The following is an 18,964-nucleotide window of genomic DNA, read 5'->3' on the forward strand; positions in this document are numbered from 1 at the left end:
CTATCCACAATGAGGAACAAAACATTTGATTGACATATTTCCAGAAGATAGGGTCAAAAACTATTTTCAAATACCTTGCAAATGAATTGAGAGTGAACAAATAAAAATCCTTTAGTCACTTGCCGTTGTTGTCAATATGATGTGTTTGCTTGGTGTCATTATCAGCTGGTACACCACAGATCTCAACCCGCACTTGAGGGTCCACAATGGACTTAGGCTTGTCCTTATTGAGTTTAGGCAGCTGCTGGGCTGAGATGATCTGCAAAGATGTGACAGGTGAGTGACCACTATTTTTGACAGTTATTTAATGGGGGTTTAATCTTCTGTGAAAAAACAAATAAAATGTTGGGCAGAATCAGTCACCATTCACTTTCATTATATGGAAAAAAAGATAAAATGAAAGTGAATGGTGACTGAGACTAATACATGACTGTAACAAAGTTCACCAGATGGGCAAGGTGGAAGCTGGGACTGGCTTGACAAACATGTAAGACACTACATTAAACATTACAACATAGCTGCTTTTCAGCAGCTCCAACACATATTGCTTTTCAGCATAACACTGACATGCAGAAAGACAACGTTGTGCATCTCTCTCTTTCCTCTGCCTCTGTCTCATCTCCTCAAATACTTTCGCTGCCCCTCACTGGAATGCGAGGCCACACAGGTGGACCTCATTCACCAATTATCTTCCTTGTATCACTTTGCCCAGATGCCGCTCGGCCCCGCCCTATTTGTTACAACGGCCTAACATCTCCCTTTGTATTTGGAACAATATAAGGGTGAGTGAATGATGACAGCATCTTAATTTTAGGGCAAACTATCACTTCAAGATGCAATTTTAGAAGCTTATAATATAGGCATACAGAACCTAGGCTTGCATGTACTGTATTGTGTCATATGTAATGCTCACCATGATGTGCACAGTCTTCCTTTGCAGCCAAGGGCCTACACTGAGGTTTTTAGGGTCAAATTGGGAGGCCGGGTCTCTCTGGAACTTTGGCTTCAGTACATAGCCACACCTGGCATTTGGTAAGAAGCGGCCCTGGTTTAGATCCATCTCCTTACAGTGAGTCTGGAAGTTTAGAGCCACTGTGGACCAATATAATGGATAAAAACAGATTAAGTAGTGTACGGTGGCATGGGTAGATCATAAACAGATTGGTTCTGAACCGTCTCAGTCTTATATTGTGTTAGTTTGAAAAACTTTGTACCTATTTGGCAGCCAGCATTCCACAATGGCACAGGGTTGTAGTTGGACGAATCGGTTCTAGATCCAGCTGGGTAGATTCTACTTAGCTTATCCATGTTGTGATGAATATATGCCATACCTTCACCATGGGAGAGAAAGAAAGAATTTAACGTTAGAGGATATTTAGCTAAATTAAGCCAATTTTTTAATTAATGCCTTCAAGCTAAATATAAAATCATGTATGCTCATAATCATTACATCTATTGGGCATACAGTACTTAAAATCTAGAGTGACCGCCCCTTTATTCTGAACTCTGTACCAGGATTGGTAAAGCCTGAACAGCACAACTTGTTTTTCACTACAGACAAAGCAGCAACAAAACAAAACTAACCAATAAAATGAATTACCTGAGTTTTCTGCCAGGTTCATAGCTTTGCTCTCCTTAAAGGAAGCCATCTCATAAAAGGCCTGGTTATCTCTTGAGTGCTCAAAGCCACTGAAATGGACACTTTTGCAGTAGATGACCAGATCTGACAGCTCCTTGGCTAGCTTTATCTTTTTTGACTTTTACAATGTAATAAAAACATACTTTAATTACAATGATGCGCAACATAAATTGACTTCATACAGACAATTACAAAGGGATGCCAAATGTGCAAAACTATATTCAAAACTTCTGATTTGAATCAGAATTTTGTGGGAATGTTTGGGACAGCTGAGCGTGCTGATTTGAACTCAACCTTATCTCTTAGCTTTGTGTATGCAAATATACTCAAAGGCCTTACTTACACAGCAAGTGTTTTGAGGAATGGGTTTTCCTTTGTGTGACATTATTACCGTCTGTTACTAAATCAAAATGTACTCAATGTTTACAAGCTTTGAAGCCATCTACACTCACTGAGCACTTTATTAGCAACATTATGGCCCTAATAAAGTGCCTGACGTGGTCTGCTGCTGTTGTAGCCCATCTGCCTCAAGTTTCAATGTGTTGTGTATTCTGAAATTCTATTCTGCTTACTACAACTGTACAGAGCGGTTATCTGAGTTACCATAGCCTTTCTGTCAGCTCAAACCAGTCTGGTCATTCTCCGTTAACCTCTCTCATCAACAAGGCATTTCTGTCCGCAGAGCTGCCGCTCACTGGATGTTTTTTGTTTTTGGCACCATTCTGAGTAAAATCTAGAGACTGTTGTGTGTGAAATTTCTAGGAGATCAGCAGTTACAGAAATATAACCAGCCATTCTGGCACCAACAATAATGCCACTGTTGAAATCACTGAGATGACATTTTTTTCCCATTCTGTTGGTTGATGTGAACATTAACTGAAGCTCTTGACCCGTATCTGCGTGATTTTATGCACTGTACTGCTGCCACATGATTGAATGATTAGATAATCGCATGAATAAGTAAGGATTACAGGTGCTCCTATTAATGTGCTCAATGAGTGTATAAGTTTACAAAATGATCTTTTAGCAGATATAAGCATTTACAATTGACAGTCGTTCTCTACTGGAAGTGTAGACCAAAAATACTGATTGATATGCAACCTTGATATGTCCTGCTATAACTTCCAATATTACTTTTCAATAGGTAACATGTCAACTGAGGTGGGGTCTTTAAAGACTTCCACTGTATTGATTGTGAGAATTATATGGTAAACTCATGCCAACTCCATACATGCTGATGTTTAGTACGCAGTTTTTGTGTTGTTGGCCGTTGAATGACTGTTGTGTTATTTTAAACACACCTTGCCCATGACCTTCTGTTCATTCTCTTTCAATTCAGCAGCCTCGTCTTCCTCAGAAACACTGTCCACATCCTCTGTAGTGTTGTTGTTGAATGCCGCATCAAGTTTTTTCAAACACTTACCCTTGATCAAGAAACGACCTTTCAATTCCTGTGAACAGAGACATGTATGACACAAATTTTGTATCACATTTTCACTCTTGATGAATACTTTTTTGTAAATAACTACATATATATGTCATAGAATAAGGAAATAGAACTGGCTGTTGCAAACCAAATTAGACATTGTCACATGTTGTAAAATGTACAGTGTTGAATCTACAGTGCCACGGCAAAAGTTGTAAATTCTGAATTGAATAAAGTACCTGTAATATGTAAACAATAAATATACCATGTCTTTTGGTTGCATTGTCATTGCTGGCTGCATGCAAATCCAAACATGTAGCATTACCATCGTAGTCTGATTGACAAACAATAACTCTTGTGTGCCAGATATTTAAATTAATGAGTGAAAAAGACTCACAATTTATTGTTTCGAATCAGTGTAACAAACTTAATGAGCTTCCCTGCAGCAACAACAGAATTCATCAGGAAAAATATTTTTGCTTCTGCCTGAGATTTCTCCCAGTAAAATCAAGCTTTATGAAACTAATTTCCAGTTTATCTAGCCCTAAATTTCATACACGATACAGCAAGAAACACCAATGGAATGAATGGAGTCACACTGAGTCTGCAGATGTTTTTGTGTTTATTGTAGGAGGGAATCTACAGAATGGAATTAATTATGGTCAATTTAGTTAAATGGAGCTGAGAGTATTGCATGGTTGCAGACAGCATTATTCAGATTTGATATTTTATTTAAACTACATTCATTCAAAACTATCTCAAAACCCAATTATGAGGCAAAAGAAAATGAATAAACAAACACAAAAGGGACAGGGGTTATGAAGAACTTAACACATTCATTTTGGCAATTAATAGTCGACGGTTTAACACGCTAAAAAAGTATGCAATTAATGCAGTATCCATTTTTTTCACTTCCTAAAACTTCACTAATATTTTTCAACACTTCCTGTGGCTAAAATTGGCATATGTACATTTCCAGAGAGTACACGCTCGACTGCACATCCTAGCACAGAAACTGATTGTGTGGAGTAGCACACGCTTATTTATTACGCTCGACTCGTGTACGTATGAGAGAATGTATGGAGAATGGAGACTTCACCCGCAAGGGGGAGCCAGGTGTGGGAGCGATGTGGACAAGCAGCGGTATCTCTGTGCGTTGCCCGAAAACACTCACTCACTGTCATCTGAACCAGTGTTAACAGCTCAACAGCAGCCAGAGAAAATAATAGTTTTGAGATTTAAACTTCAGCAAATTAAACTTCAGCATCCAGTTTGTTTTAAATCTGTATGTATAGTGTCTAATAATGCATTGGCAATGTAGACTTAAGTTTGTCTTTCCATTAAATCATGATATGAATCGAATCTGCCATTTGATCCTATATTTAAAAAAGTCCACTGGAAAACGGCAGACGTTTTTGCCCAACTTTTAATTACAGCATACCCACTGATTTAATGGCATGTATACATAGAGTACACAGCATAAATGAGTACACCCCCTCTAAACATAAAGATATAATTCTATTTCTAAATGATTATTATTACAATTTATGTGAAGATGAAAACATTTAAATGTGTTTAACATATACTTAATAGCATAATCTAAATATATGGTTTACTTCAAATAGTGTACAATATTTTAGTAATTAGAAAGTCCTCCATAACTTTTAAATACTGCTCTGACCCTTCTTGACATCAAGTGTACAAGTTCATGACAGATTGCCTCACACATCCTCTTCCACTCCTGGAGGATGACCTCCTTGAGTACTCTGATTAATGGGGAGCCATGCTCGACTTGCATCCCACAGGTGCTTAAATAGGGTTGAGGTTGGGTGACATACTATCTTGTTTATCCATAGGAATGCAGCAGTGGCTTTGGAAAAATGTTAGGGTTGTTGTCATGGTAAAAAAAAAAAAAAGTGCCAGACTTTGTGGTAGGAAGAGAGGGTGGCATCTCCTCTTTTAAGATTTTGAAAAATAAATAAATACAAATCTGCAAGTTCATTATGCCATTAATGAAGTACGATTCCCCCACACCTTCAGCACACCTAAATCCCCATATACGTATGAACTTTACCACCACTGTACACTGTGGGTACCATGCCCTTCACACTGTACTCCTGTGTGACACCATGCATTTTGGATTCCATCAGATCCAAAATCAAAAAATGACTTTGGGCTCATGAGACAAGCTTTTAGATTCTCAAAGGTCTGCACCTTTATCAGTATGGGCCTCGGCAAAAGCTAAACAAGATTTCTTTGCTTTGGGTTCAGCAGTGCCTCCCTGCATGGATGACAACCATGCATTCCACTTCTTTGCAGACTGTGTCTTACTGTGCGAGATGAAACAGTCCCCCCAGTATGGCTTCCAACAGCTTTTGCCAGCTCTGAGGCACATGCTTGGCAATTCTTAGCAAAATCTCTCAACATGAGGTGAAAACTTACAGAGACTGTCTGCCAATAACAGTGATTTGCTAATACTCTTGTAACATTGTTCCCTTTTGTACAATTAAATAATTTTCTTTTTTCATTTACTTGACTATTATCTCCCATGTGGTCCATTTGTGGTCAGCAATGAGTCTGAGAGTGATTCAATGAGACAAGTAAAACTTTTAAACTTTAACAAACAATGTTTATTTGAGAGTGATGGTTCAATAGAATAATCTGCTGATCAATGCCCCTCATCTAGCACCAGAAAATATTTGATTAAGTTTTATATTATAACTTTCAGGAAGGTGTAATCATTTTTGCAACATGGCCTTTTATCATTTTGATAAGAAAGTTTTTTCTTGTTTAGTATTGACATGTTTCATTAGTATCTGACAAACCAGAATTGCTTAAACAATATATTATAAATTAACCAGATGTCTTATTTGAAAAGAGTGTGTACTCATTTATGCTGAGTACTGTATACAGTACTTGAATCAATTATTTATACTTTTAAAAATTGTCTATTTATCTCTATCTGCAAAAATAAATAAATAATCATATTAATGTACATATTTAAATAATTAAAATAAATGATGACTAACCAATTTCTTGCAGTTCTCTGAGACTAAGTATAAAGAAAATATATTTATGATTATATTTTAATGTTTAAATGTACCATTATTAATTAAAGAAATTGGTGCGATTAATTTTCACAGCCCTGGCATTCAAATTTCAGTGAAAAGTTTTTCAGTGAAAGAGTTTTTGTTGAAAGCCATAATGTGACCATGCCGGCAGCCAAATAGAAACTCTAGATGACTTTCACCACATAATATAAAAAGGCACAGAATTACGATTCTTTTCTATTGTCTCTCTGCTTATGTACTGCATAGCGTAAGTTTGTCAGTCCCTAAGGCCATTCAGGGACTCTGCCAGAACTTCTCAGCTAGGAACAAAGCACAGGCTTGGACAGATTGTCTATATGAAACTTAATTTGCAAGTCATTTGAAAGGAAAATATTAAATTATCATGACTTTTAACACAGCAAAACAGATCCAGATGCTTGAATTCCAAACATGCCTGTTGCACAAGCTCATAAACTCTGTTTGAAACTCTTTTATGATTCAGAAGCACCTCCCACCCAACAACCACAAACAAGCATTTCTAAACACTGCCTCTCAAGTCGTGCCTCTCTGATTGAGCTTGCGCTGTCTTGACAGTCACCTTTCAGACTACTTCTTAAATATATTTTGACGGCTTTGTATGAGTTTTGATGTATCAGGAAGTGATAAGTGGTTTAAAATCAAATTCATGTTAAGCAAAACATTTGTCTCTGCACATTACTAGTCGCTCTACTAATAATCACTTCCTCCCTCTTGAACCATGACTTGAAATCATGGATATAGAAGTAAACAGGAAGTGCACAAGGACAACGAGAAAGTCATTTGAGGAAAGTTTAAGGGTGGGGTGATGAGAGCTTTGAGAGAAAATCCGAACCAACCAGTTTGTAGAGTAATGTCAGTGTTATCCAGCAGGTGGCGATATGTAACATCATCTTTAGTATGTGGAGCTGCCAATCATTGGAAAAGCTGTATCAACTTTATCAAGTGTATGTATCAACTTTGTTGGTCCTAACTACATACTAATCAAAACAATAGTATTTCTTGATTCAGATTTTAATTTGTTTTTTTTATTTATTGAAACACCATTACATCAAAACTTAATGTATGTTTTTGTACACATTTCCATCCAGTAAAGTGAGTCAGATGTTAATTCGAATACTGCTCTGAGAGATTCAGCGAGTAATTTGCGGTACTTATTCAAACCGAAGAGTCTTTTTGACCCAGTCATTAAAAGAACCACTGGTTTAATGAGACATTCATCCATGAATCACTATTTACTTTTCATGCTGTAGCCTATTTTTGTTTTTGCTTTTGGTTTATATGAATGATTTTGTGATAGCCAAGATTTTTTTTATCTCATAAAAACTCTAAAGACTAAAAGCTCACAACTCAAGTCAAATTATCCTCTTTTGCTGTAGCGCTGGAGATTCACCAGTGGTGTAGTTCAGGTAACACTGATATGTATTTAAAGCTTTTTTCACTGAGTGCATTTTTGTGATCTGCAATAAAAGGACCACACAAGGATAAAACTAACCTCAGGTCCTGGAAAAGTGCTCGGCATGTGGTTGCCCAAGGGTAGAGTGAGCAGAGCATTACCCAGGATGGAGGTTAGGTGATAGGCCATGACTTTTTGCTGCTCTAGGGTGCAATGGTTCTCAATAGACAAGATCACTGGATACTGTGAGGTCTAGAGTAACAAAGAAGCAAAGAAACTGAGATCTAGGAGGCCCATTTTACTCGAGAACAGATTTTTTTCATTATCCACAGTCAGATCATTTGAGAGTTCAACATAGAACTCTTCATACATATGGAGTTAGTCCACTCACTTTAAAAGCATATTTTTGGATGGCCCTGATGACATCTGAGAAAAGCACTTTGGATGTGAGGGTGTGACCATGGTAGATAACCGGTTCCCCATTTGCACCATCCCAGCAATCCAGCTCCACACAGCGGCAGCCCTTCATCAGTGCTCTAATATACAATCATCATAGTCATCATATTGGTTATGAAAACATTTACAACTTTAATAGAATTAGCTGTTTTAAATATTCATGCACAGGAAACATAGAACTACAACTTCAGGGGCAGCCTAAATTGGGTTCCATTATGAAACAGTGTGAGTGGAGAGTTGATTGAAGTGAACCAAAAACAGATCCAAGTCAGCTTTTAAGCCCAGGGGCAGTGTGAATGCAAAGATAAGATGCTTCTGTTTTTGGTCCACTTAAAGAGGTCTTTACAAGTTTGTTCAATTTAAAGGGATAGATCACCCAAAAATGAATATTCTCTCATCATTTACTCTCATGACTTTCTTTATTCTTCAGCTGAACACAAACAAAGATTTTTAGAAGAATATTTCAGCTCTGCAGGTCTTTTCAATGCAAGTGAATGGTGACCAGACATTTAAAGCTCCAAAAATCTGAATACATGGAATACATTAGAAGACATGGAGTCATATGGATTACTTTTGAGCTGCTTTTATGTGATTTTTGGAGCTTGAAATGTCTGGTCACCATTCACTTGCATTGAAAGGACCTGCAGAGCTAAAATATTCTTTTTTTGTGTTCAGCTGAAGAAAAAGTCACACATCTGGGATGGCACGAGGGTGAGTAAATGAAGAGAGAGTATTCATTTGGATTAACTATGTACTGTATACTGTATAGTGACTTGCTTTAATTCCACCAAGTTAATTTCCCACCCTGATTAAAATGAATGCTTAATTTGCTACAGCATTGCCCTTTAATCCTGCTAAATGCAGACATGTTTATACTTGACATAGGCCTCTGTGCTGCTTGGTCCTTTCAGCTGGTCAGCCATCAGATAAGTGTTATGGGAAGAGGAAATAAAATAATGATTGAGCGGTTGGCGCATGTCTTGGAACAAATCTTTGTGGGCAGGATTAAAGATGCCACCTTCCTCCTGGTTCAGGAATATCAGGAAGCCGTCTTTGGTCATGTGCTTCCTCTGTTTGGCTGGGTAAATTGGAAAATGCTTTATTTATTCAAATGTTTTTAAAAACACATGCAATCATAATTTTGATGCTATACACTACCAGTCAAAAGTCTGGACACATTTGACTGTATTTATGTTTCTTGTGATATTAAAAATAATTTAATCTTGTGCTTAAATGTTTGAAATTAGTTTTTAATTAGTCCGTCTTAAATAATTAGTTTTTGTTTTTTATATTGCCCAGCATATATGGGAACTCATTTAATACTTTTTAAAAAGAGAAAATGCCAAAAGTGTGCAGTGCTGCAATATTGTGGCAATTTTGAAGAGGCTAAAATATAAAATTTGTGGTCACTACATAACTTCAATTTGTGCCATTTCATAGTTTTGAGGACTTGTATTCTAACATGTGAAAAACAGTTATAATGAAGAATGAGTTGATGTTTTCAAACTTTTGACTGGTAGTACATGCAAGATTGAGACATTCAGTTTCTGCTATAATGTAAAAGAAAAATAAACTTTTTGAATTATATTACTGGCCAAAATAAATACATTTTGTTCTTCGGTTTGGTAAAAAAAATATGGATACATTTAAACTCAAAGTTCTTTTAAAGAGATTTCTGATGTGATCTTGTGGTTATTTAAGCCTCATTACCTGTCTCATCCACTTCATATTTGTTGATGAGGTTTAGGGCATAATCCAATGACACAGGCTCCTTCTGCTCATTTTGGAGGAAGCTAAGCAGGTCAGCTGAGCTCATCTGTCCATTAGTGTGATTGTACTTTCCATAGATTATGTCAATTTCTTCACGGTAAGTCAACAAATCGTAAAATTGTTTAATCTCTGCTCCCTCAAGAGTGCCTGAGTTTGACGTGTCACATTTCTGCAAAATTAAACAAGAATGTTTTTTAAAGTGTACAGGCATGAATATGAAGGTGACAGTCTATTTTTAGAACCAATAATATTTTAAAAACCATAGTGACAATTTCAGTTAAGCACATTTTCCACCAAAATTATATTAACCCTTACGTCTTCAGTGACCCCGGACCTCATTCCATCCCTGTACCTCATCCAGTTTTTGGAGTTATGCCCACACCTCTTTTGCATTTCTCAATATTTCTCTTATAAATTGTGTAACACACACATGCACACACAAAATAAAGCCAAAATTACAAATATATATATATATATCGTTTATAATGTCTTAAGTAACAAAAGTGTATATGGTCATTAGAGTCCCTAGGTACATAATAGTATTGTTTATTATATATATATATATATATATATATGCTATTTGTTACTCAAGGTGGTGCTGTTGTTTCAGATATTATCTTGACTTGATTTGACATTGCTATTTGATGAAGAAACAACGTGTAAATAAACTGTAGGATATGACTATTGTCTATGGGTGTATTGTTGAAATTATATAAGTTTATGAATGCAAGTTTAGACACAATAGGTGAAAATAGAAAATACGTACAGTAGGTGTAGTACATGTGTAGCTTTTGTGTATTTTATGTGTTATGTGAAGCTCAATATATTTTTAACAGCCAGTTGCATCTTACAAAATTTCAAAGTGAAAGAAATTAATCCTGTTCTAGATTTGTCCTGATTTGTAGCATTATCTTAATGATATATGAAAAATAAAACATCAAAATGTATAAAAATATATTTTATTCTATAATTTCTAATTGTCTTGAAAATATTTTGAAAATGTTACACTATCTGGGCATTTTGTAGATCAATTTGTGATAGATATAAGTGCCAGGTCTCTAAAGACCTGAATATGTATGTGTTTGGTGAAATTCCCATGCATTTAAGGGTTACATTTTGTATTCATATATCAAGTCTTTCTTTTGATTTTTAAGGTGAATCCAACAAAAAGCAGTAAAGAGCATCTCCTGGTTATATTTTAGAATAAAACAAATAAAAAATATGTCCCAGAGATTTTTTGAGATTTACACTAGAAGCCTTTTAAACATTTTGTTTGACTTGCTATTAGGTGCATCCACTTTGTGATTACAACAAACAAGCGGTACAAGTTAAAAATGAAAACAATAGTTTTACAAAAAAGAATTATTTTTTGCCTCTTACCTTAAATAGATTCTCAGCATATCTGTCATCCACTTCTATATTGATATTCCCAAGAAACTGCTTCAACTCCTTCAAGGACATTTTGTTGTCAGAGTTCTTGTCTGCTTTGCGCATACAGCTGTAGAACCAGCTTTTTATCTAATGTAAGGTATGAACATTAAACTCTGGAAAGATTTATTTATTCCATTTTGAACCAGAGGCTTCTTTAGCTGCTGCAAGCTACAAATATTATATCATAGTGACATCCACTCTATTTTGTTTTCCTTAATTATGACTGTATGTACAAATCTGTTCAGGAAACAACTTTTAGGGAATGGAAGATAAGGATACTGTTCACTATTTTCTTGGCGGGTAAGGTTGCTCATGCGGTTCATGACCTTCTCCAGACTTTTGACCCACTGTTTGGCCTCCTCTTTGGAACTAGCAATCAAGTCAAGGTTCTTGCGTCGATTTTTGAAGATGATGGTGAAGCAGCGGTCCTCCACAGAGGAGTCAGTGTACTTCTGAAACCCCTCAGACTGACGGCCATACCGTACTGATTCAATGTCCTCCAGGTTGACTGTGGATGGGGCAAGACATTTAAAGTATTATTTTAAATATGTTGCTATTTCCGGAGAATAACATAGGATTTATAGACAATTGGAAGATTTTGTTGGGTAGATCTGACCTACTAAAGAGAGACGGACTCCATCAATCCAGGGAAGTTGCCTCTTTCCTCTCTAGTAATTTTTTATTCATAGTCTTAATAGTGATAGTATTTGACTAACAGGGGCCCAGGTCAGGAAGCAGACAAACTGGCTAATCTGAACATCTGCTAGCTGCCTTAAGACATCACACAAGTTACATAAACTACAACACATAGAGACTGTATCACCTTGATATCACAGACTACCAAACACAAACCTTTCACTAAATGATTTAGAAAAAATCTGATTAAGGTAAAACTTGAAATAAGGATAAATATCATATAAAGGTAGGGCTACTAAACGTGAGATCTCTTTCAACCAAAGCACTAATTGTAAATTAAATTATTACAGATCATAGTTTTGATGCACTCTGTTTGACTGAAACCTGTCTTACACCGGATGAATATATTAGTTTAAATGAATCTACTCCACCAGGTTATTGTTATAAATATGAGCCTCGTCTGAAGGGTAGAGGAGGAGGTCTTACTGCAATTTACAGTGAAGTTTTTGGCATTATCCAGAGGAAAGGATATACGTTTAAGTCTTTTGAATTAATAATGCTTAATGTGAAAAAGACAAAGAGATGCACAGAGTGTGTAAAGCTCCATGTGCGGTCCAAGTAAACAGGCAAGGTGCGTACCAGACACAGCAATGACAAGGCTTGGTCTGCCTCATCCCAGGGCAGCGCTTGCAAGTTCAACACTTGATCCCTAAAAGGGGTAGTGGTAATTTGCCAGGGAGGGGCTGTTGCGAGGAGTGTGAGCTCTAAGAACCAAGTCTGGGTTGGCCAGTACGGTGCCAGTAAAATGACTTGTTCTTCGTCCTTTGCAGAGTCTGTGCAAGCAGGCTAACTGGGGGAAATGCATATTTGAGCAGGCCTCGGGGCCAGCTGTGTGCCAATACGTTCGTGCCGAGCAGGGCCTCGGTCAGGGAGTACCATAGCAGGCAGTGGGAGGATTCCTGGAAAGCAAACAGGTATACCTGCGCTTTGCTGAATCGACTCCAAATCAGCTGGATCACCTGGGGGTGGAGTCTCTACTCTCCTCTGAACATCACCTGTCACGACAGCACATCTACTGCGCAACTGAGTTTGCCTGGGATGTGAGTGGCCCGCAACGACTTCAATCGCTGCTGACTCCAAAGGAGGATATGGCGGGCGAGTTGTGACATGCGATGTGAGCATATATGCTACCATCACCATGTTGTCCAACCAGACTATCACGTGCTTGCCCTGGATCAACGGCCGAAACCTCCACAGAGCCAGCAATACCGCCAGCAACTCGAGGCAGTTGATATGCCAACGCAGTCGAGGTCCTGTCCAGGAGCTAGAGGCAGTGTGCCCAGAGGTGTCTGAGCACCAGGTCCCTGTGCGCACACAATAAACCCTGAGAGTGAGCCAGAATCAGCCAGTCATCGAGGTAATTGAGGATGCGGATGGCCACTTCCCTTAGTGGGACAAGGGCTGCCTCTGCAACCTTCGTGAAGACGGACTGACTAACAGACTGAAGGGGAGGACCTTGTACTGGTATGCCTGACCCTCAAAGGTAAACTGAAGAAACAGTCTGTGACGAGGCTAAATCGAGACATGAAGATACACGTCCTTCAGGTCTACTGCCACGAACCAATCTTGATGCATACACATGTCAGAATATGTTTCTGCATCAGCATTTTGAACGGGGGTTTGTAAAGGTCTAAGATTGGCGAACTGAATCACATAGCTGAGTCGGATCATCCTACCAGCGCGTCAGATTGGAGAGCGCTAACCACACCTCCGGACTCTACCCACCATAGGATCGGTCTGCGACGGGAGAGGAGCCTGGGCAAGCATGGCCGTCAGCTCCGCATCGGCCTCTGACTGGGTGATCGAGTCCTCTGTGCCAGGCTGTAAAAGCCTGCTCTCCGATGCTGTGATCAATACCTTGTCTTCTTCTCAAGCCCCAAATGATTCATTAAACTCACCCTGACCCATCCATGAACTCGACCGGTAGAAACGAGCATGCTGTGGAATGGGAGGTCCATGTGGATTCACCCAGCGGAAATGCTTCCATTCTAGCCCCCAAATATCCCCCAGCGCTAGCCGCCACGGCCTTGTGCATGTAAGCAGAAGGACCAGGGCAGGGAGCAGCAGCATTGGCTTTGCCTCTATGAAAGAAAGAAAGCCGCGACAGCAAGGTTGCCATGGTAATGTTCTCGCATTGAGAACATAAACATCCATGAACGATGTCTACGACCCATACACGTGAGACAGTGATCGTGGTCATCAGAAACAGAAAGATAGCGACCGGACCCAGGAACTGCTCATAAATGGAAAGGAATCTTTAAAAAGACACTTTTCGGCAGTGCTTACACTTTTAAAGAAATAAATTATTTTAGTGCGGCTGCCAAAGCGCCTGTGGTAGTTCTCTGCACTTATCTGTGCGAGAAGAGAGAACCCGCTGTAAAATGCGCCATATATCCAACAGCCTAGCTGAATGGAATGCCAGTGGAATTTTAGCTCACACTGATTGGCTGCGAAGATCAAATCTGAATGATTGAATGCAAGCTGGCTCCTTTTATAACCGTATGTCTGGGGGACTGGCATGCAAACTCCACTCACCAATTTTCATTGGCCTTTTCTCAAATATCAGAGGTGATTGGGGCTCCCAAGTTTGACCCCTAGTGTCACTATAATGACACAACATCGAGTGAGTGACAGATAGGGAATCTTTATTTTGCCTAACCATTCCTCATTACGTGAGACACACCCGAGGTCAGTGAGCTAAGAAGTACTTGGGAAAGAATCTTGATTTCACAATTAATAAATCTTGGCAAAGCACTGGTGAATAAATTCAACTCCACCCACAAGGCCACACCAGCCAGTGATAAGGTGTTAACCTCAATGATGTCATTCTCATTATAGGTTATAAAATATGCTTGGAACACATAACTACATATTACAATCCCTCTCTGCATGTGCCTTTTGCCCTTCTGTTGCCCTTAACACACAGATTTATGTAAATATGATACTAAATCATTGTTAGATCTTACTGTTTTTTTTTTAGTAACATACCTTTATTGCTATCCACCAATATGTATTTTGTGTGAACTTAATGTATAGGAAAGTGTACACTATAGTTATGACGTATTATTTAGTTATCAGTTAAACACGTGTACACAGACAAGGGGAGCATGAGATGCTATCCATCTTGCTGCTTTCAGAAAAGACATCTACATATAATTTAAATTTATTCAATTGACAGATGCATTTATTCACATCAACTTACAGTGCCTTCAAGGTTTTTAGCATGTGAGTTCCCTGGGAATCAAAAGTGACCTTAGCATTGTTAGCACCAGGTGAGCTACAGGAACTCTGCAAACAGTTCTGGGTAAAGGGTATGCTTTATGTATTGTTTCATTTCAAAACGATTATAGAGGATTAAAATTAATGAGAAATAGATTTAGATTGACCGTTTGTTATGCAAATAGATTAATAAACTGGAAATGAGACACAGGTGAGATGTCAGAAATCTCTCACAACAATTAATAACAATGGATGGCTTAGTGGGAAAAAAATCAAACCAGGGTTGGGTGACTGGAGCAAAGCAAACACTAGAGAAAGCCACAGCTGTCGATAATTTGCTGTTCAGATGTGAGCAGAGAGGCAAATTTAGGTACGGGCTGCAGTAGGAGAAATATTTGGATAAAACCCAATCTCAAGTAAGCTATTGAAAAGAAGCAGTGTCCAAGACATATTACACTAGCATCAAAAAGAAAACAATCTGCTGGGGAAAATTCAGATTATTCTATTGTTATATTTAGTTGTTGTATTTATCATACATAAACAGTAACTGCAATGTTTAAAGGAGAAAAGAATGACATTTTGACCTATAAACATTTAAGTGTTTGTAACTAAAAATCGTATTGCATTTAATGTGCAGACAAATATAAATCAACAGTGTAGATTGACTTCCTCGAAGAGTAGATCTGCAGCACTTTCAAAACATTTGTATTGTAACATTTGTACTATTTGAACTGACTGATATTACTATTGGCTAAACCAGGATCTGGATCAGGACTTTCTGTTTGACCAAACAATGGAAGAGAGTCTATTTTTGCATGAATTTCTCATTTCTGTTTCATGGTTCATGTTTCATGTATTGGTCCCAAATACATCCTGTTCTGATACCACATCCTGCAGAGGCGCAATCTCTCTGTGCACTCCTACACAAGCCTCAATTCTCTAGCACTGAATACAGGTAAGATATGGAAGTCAAGATAAAAACAAAAGGAGAAAGAGATGATATGGACATCTCACCTTAAACACTACTCAAAGACAAGAAATACCTTTTAGTTGAGGTCCATGAAAGCAACTTGAATGACTCGGGTGACTGCATAAAATGTGAGGTGTGTCAGGTGCAGCATCCAAGCACAGTGGTGTGAGAGTGCATGCCATGAGCGCACCTAATGTTATTGCCTGGTATGGATGTATAGCTTGTGTTGTAGTATTATTATTTTTTAAGGGGCCGCCATTTACAAAGAAGGCATTTTTACAGTGCACTGTAACAGAATGCAGCTGTTTTTAGATGTTTTTTTTTTTTAGTTTAGATTAGTTTTTACATGCTGATCTTTTAACTTGACACCTCATCTTAAAGCGCTGCTCACACACTGAAAAAGCAGCGAGTGGCCTCACAGTGGTCAAAGATGTCCATGTAGTGCATGTTTTCTGCATCTACCAATGTGAGGAGGAGGGTGGGGCCGGGCCGTGACTATGCACACCCAGTCCCCAATCAGCTGAATCAGCCGAGGGATAAATGCAGTGGAATGTGGCAGTTCAAGAGAGAGAGAGAGAGAGAGAGAGACACTTGCAGCTTTCATGTGTGCATTTATGTTTTTGTGTCTTGTTATTTAAGTTCCTATTAAAATATGACTTTGATTGTTCAGCCGCGTCACACCTCCTCCTTTCCAAACCTTAACCTTGTTACAATGTAATAATACTCTTTGGATTACAGTAAATCAGGAGTCGGCAACCTATGGCAAGTGTGGTTGGTAATCACTGGCATGCCAGCAATGGAGAGAGGAGTAGAATGTTTCATTTATATAAATTCCGCACCTGCATCCTAATCTACATCTTGATGTAATTGTTCCTCGTGATCGCATTGCGTGTTTTCATGAGCTGAATGGGAGGCTAAATAAAAAGTTAAAATGTGGCGGTATACCCAACAGACTAATTCAACTGATGAAAACATGCTGTGTGATAAGGAAGGATCAAGATGTAGAATGGACTACAGGTGCGAAAAACTTATATAGATATAACTAAAATATCCTGCTCCTCTCTTGCTGTTGCTTGCGTGCTAGTGATTACACGATTACAATGACATAATATATGAAATATTTACTATTTCACACAATTTCGTGATCAGTAATCAAATAAGCAAAATGTGTTAACTCGTTTTCTACAAAAGGAAAGGGTTTCTTTCATTAAAGCACTTAAGATACTCTTTGAAAATATACATGCAGGATCATGATTAGGCCTATAACATAATCATCGGGTTTTGCACAAAATTTTCACTCAAACTTTTGTGCTGATAATATCATTTGTAATGAAAAAAAAAAAAAACAACAATTAAATTAGTAAAATGCAAAATAGAAAATAGGGTCAGCACAGCAATTGACCAGGAAAATACAAAAATGGCATTCCATGTCAAAAAGTTGCTGACCCCTGAAGTAAAGCATCCCAATTTTTTACCAAAAAATCTAAACTTGCTGCAAATTTGCATCTTGTTTTTTTTTTTGCAGCTTGTGATTCACCGCAAATGTTTGCCACAAGTTTGCAGCTCTTGACCGGTAGTGGTGAGCCTCCGGCAAACTTTTAGCAACAATGGACAATTTAGTCCTTTTCTAAAAATAAATTGAGGTAACAGGGCACTTACAATGGAAGTGAATGGGGCCATTCCTTAGAGGGTTTAGAGCAGAAATGTGAAGCATATAATTTTATAAAAGCACTTATATTAATATTTCTGTTCAAACTCATGTATTATTTTAGCTTTAAAGTTTTAAGGTTGTTTTAAGGTTGTTTTAGGATTTACAGCATTAAATCATCATAGCAATGAAGTTGTAATATTGGCTATAACTTTAAACAGAATTTTTTTTAAGCAATCTTATTGCACTAAAACATGTTAAGATGCATATTGTTTACACTTGTGGCAATAATTTTGAAACAGTAAGTATTTTATCATTTACAAAAATTGACTCCATTTACTTCCATTGTAAAGACCAAAATATTTTCCGAGTGTGCGCATTGCAGATCCCTCTGCACAGTATTGGATGCAAATTGCATAATCAGCACGGCCGTAAACAAATTTACCATGTGCCGCCAAGATTTCCTTTACTCGCGCACGCGGTCCTTGTCTGTGCACGTCATCTGCATATGTGCAGGCCATTGATTGTCCTAAAAGAGTGTCTCAAATCCGTTGTAGTATGCATGTGTCGAACGTGTTCATATTCGTTCAAAATTATCCTCACAAAGGCGATCCGGAACGCGGAAAAACAAAGTATACCTGTGCTTAAGTGCTTCACAGTAACTCTGATTTATTTATATTTTTTTCAAGAAAAGAAGGGACAAATTGAAATAAATGTTTGAGGTAATCAGCATTAGGCTATGCCACAAATGCTGTAAACTGATCTGGACTTGTATTGAACCTGGTACAGTGCATTCAGAAAATATTCAGGCACCCATATTTTGTTATGTTGCAGCCTTATGCTAAAATGCTATAATAAAAAAAATTTCTCAACAATCTACACTCCATACCCCATAAAGACCAAGGAATAAACTGATTTTTTATAACTTTGCAAATGTATAAAACAAAAAACTGAAATATCACATTGACATGAGTATTCAGACCCTTAAACTCAGTACTAGTTGAAGCACCTTTGGCAGCGATTACAGCCTCAAGTCTTTTTGGATAAGCTTTGCACACCTGGATTTGGGGATTTTCTGCAATTCTTCTCTGCAGATCCTCTCAAGCTCTGTCATGTTGAATTGGGACCATCGGTTGATAGCGATTTTCAGGACTCTCCAGAGATGTTCGATTGGGTTCAAGTCCAGGCTCTGGCTGGGCCACTCAAGGACATTCACAGAGTTGTCTC

At 38.0% G+C, this 18,964-nt stretch overlaps 1 protein-coding gene across 2 annotated transcripts in view; it reads right to left on the reverse strand.

Moving 5' to 3' along the window:
- LOC127634150 (1-phosphatidylinositol 4,5-bisphosphate phosphodiesterase delta-1-like) overlaps positions 1–18,964 on the reverse strand; it is a 34,086-nt gene that overhangs the window by 4,605 nt on the left and 10,517 nt on the right. For both annotated transcript variants that reach the window (XM_052113547.1, XM_052113546.1), the window contains exons 3-13: positions 11,484–11,712; positions 11,154–11,283; positions 9,714–9,942; positions 8,880–9,081; positions 7,939–8,083; positions 7,647–7,799; positions 2,941–3,090; positions 1,601–1,757; positions 1,215–1,331; positions 914–1,092; positions 124–259 (exon numbers count right to left, since the gene is read on the reverse strand). In XM_052113547.1, coding sequence (XP_051969507.1) covers positions 124–259; positions 914–1,092; positions 1,215–1,331; positions 1,601–1,757; positions 2,941–3,090; positions 7,647–7,799; positions 7,939–8,083; positions 8,880–9,081; positions 9,714–9,942; positions 11,154–11,283; positions 11,484–11,712 — 1,827 coding nt within the window. The remainder of the gene's footprint in view (positions 1–123; positions 260–913; positions 1,093–1,214; positions 1,332–1,600; positions 1,758–2,940; positions 3,091–7,646; positions 7,800–7,938; positions 8,084–8,879; positions 9,082–9,713; positions 9,943–11,153; positions 11,284–11,483; positions 11,713–18,964) is intronic.

This window comes from Xyrauchen texanus, chromosome 41 (genome assembly GCF_025860055.1).
Source record: "Xyrauchen texanus isolate HMW12.3.18 chromosome 41, RBS_HiC_50CHRs, whole genome shotgun sequence".
Lineage (NCBI taxonomy): Eukaryota > Metazoa > Chordata > Actinopteri > Cypriniformes > Catostomidae > Xyrauchen > Xyrauchen texanus.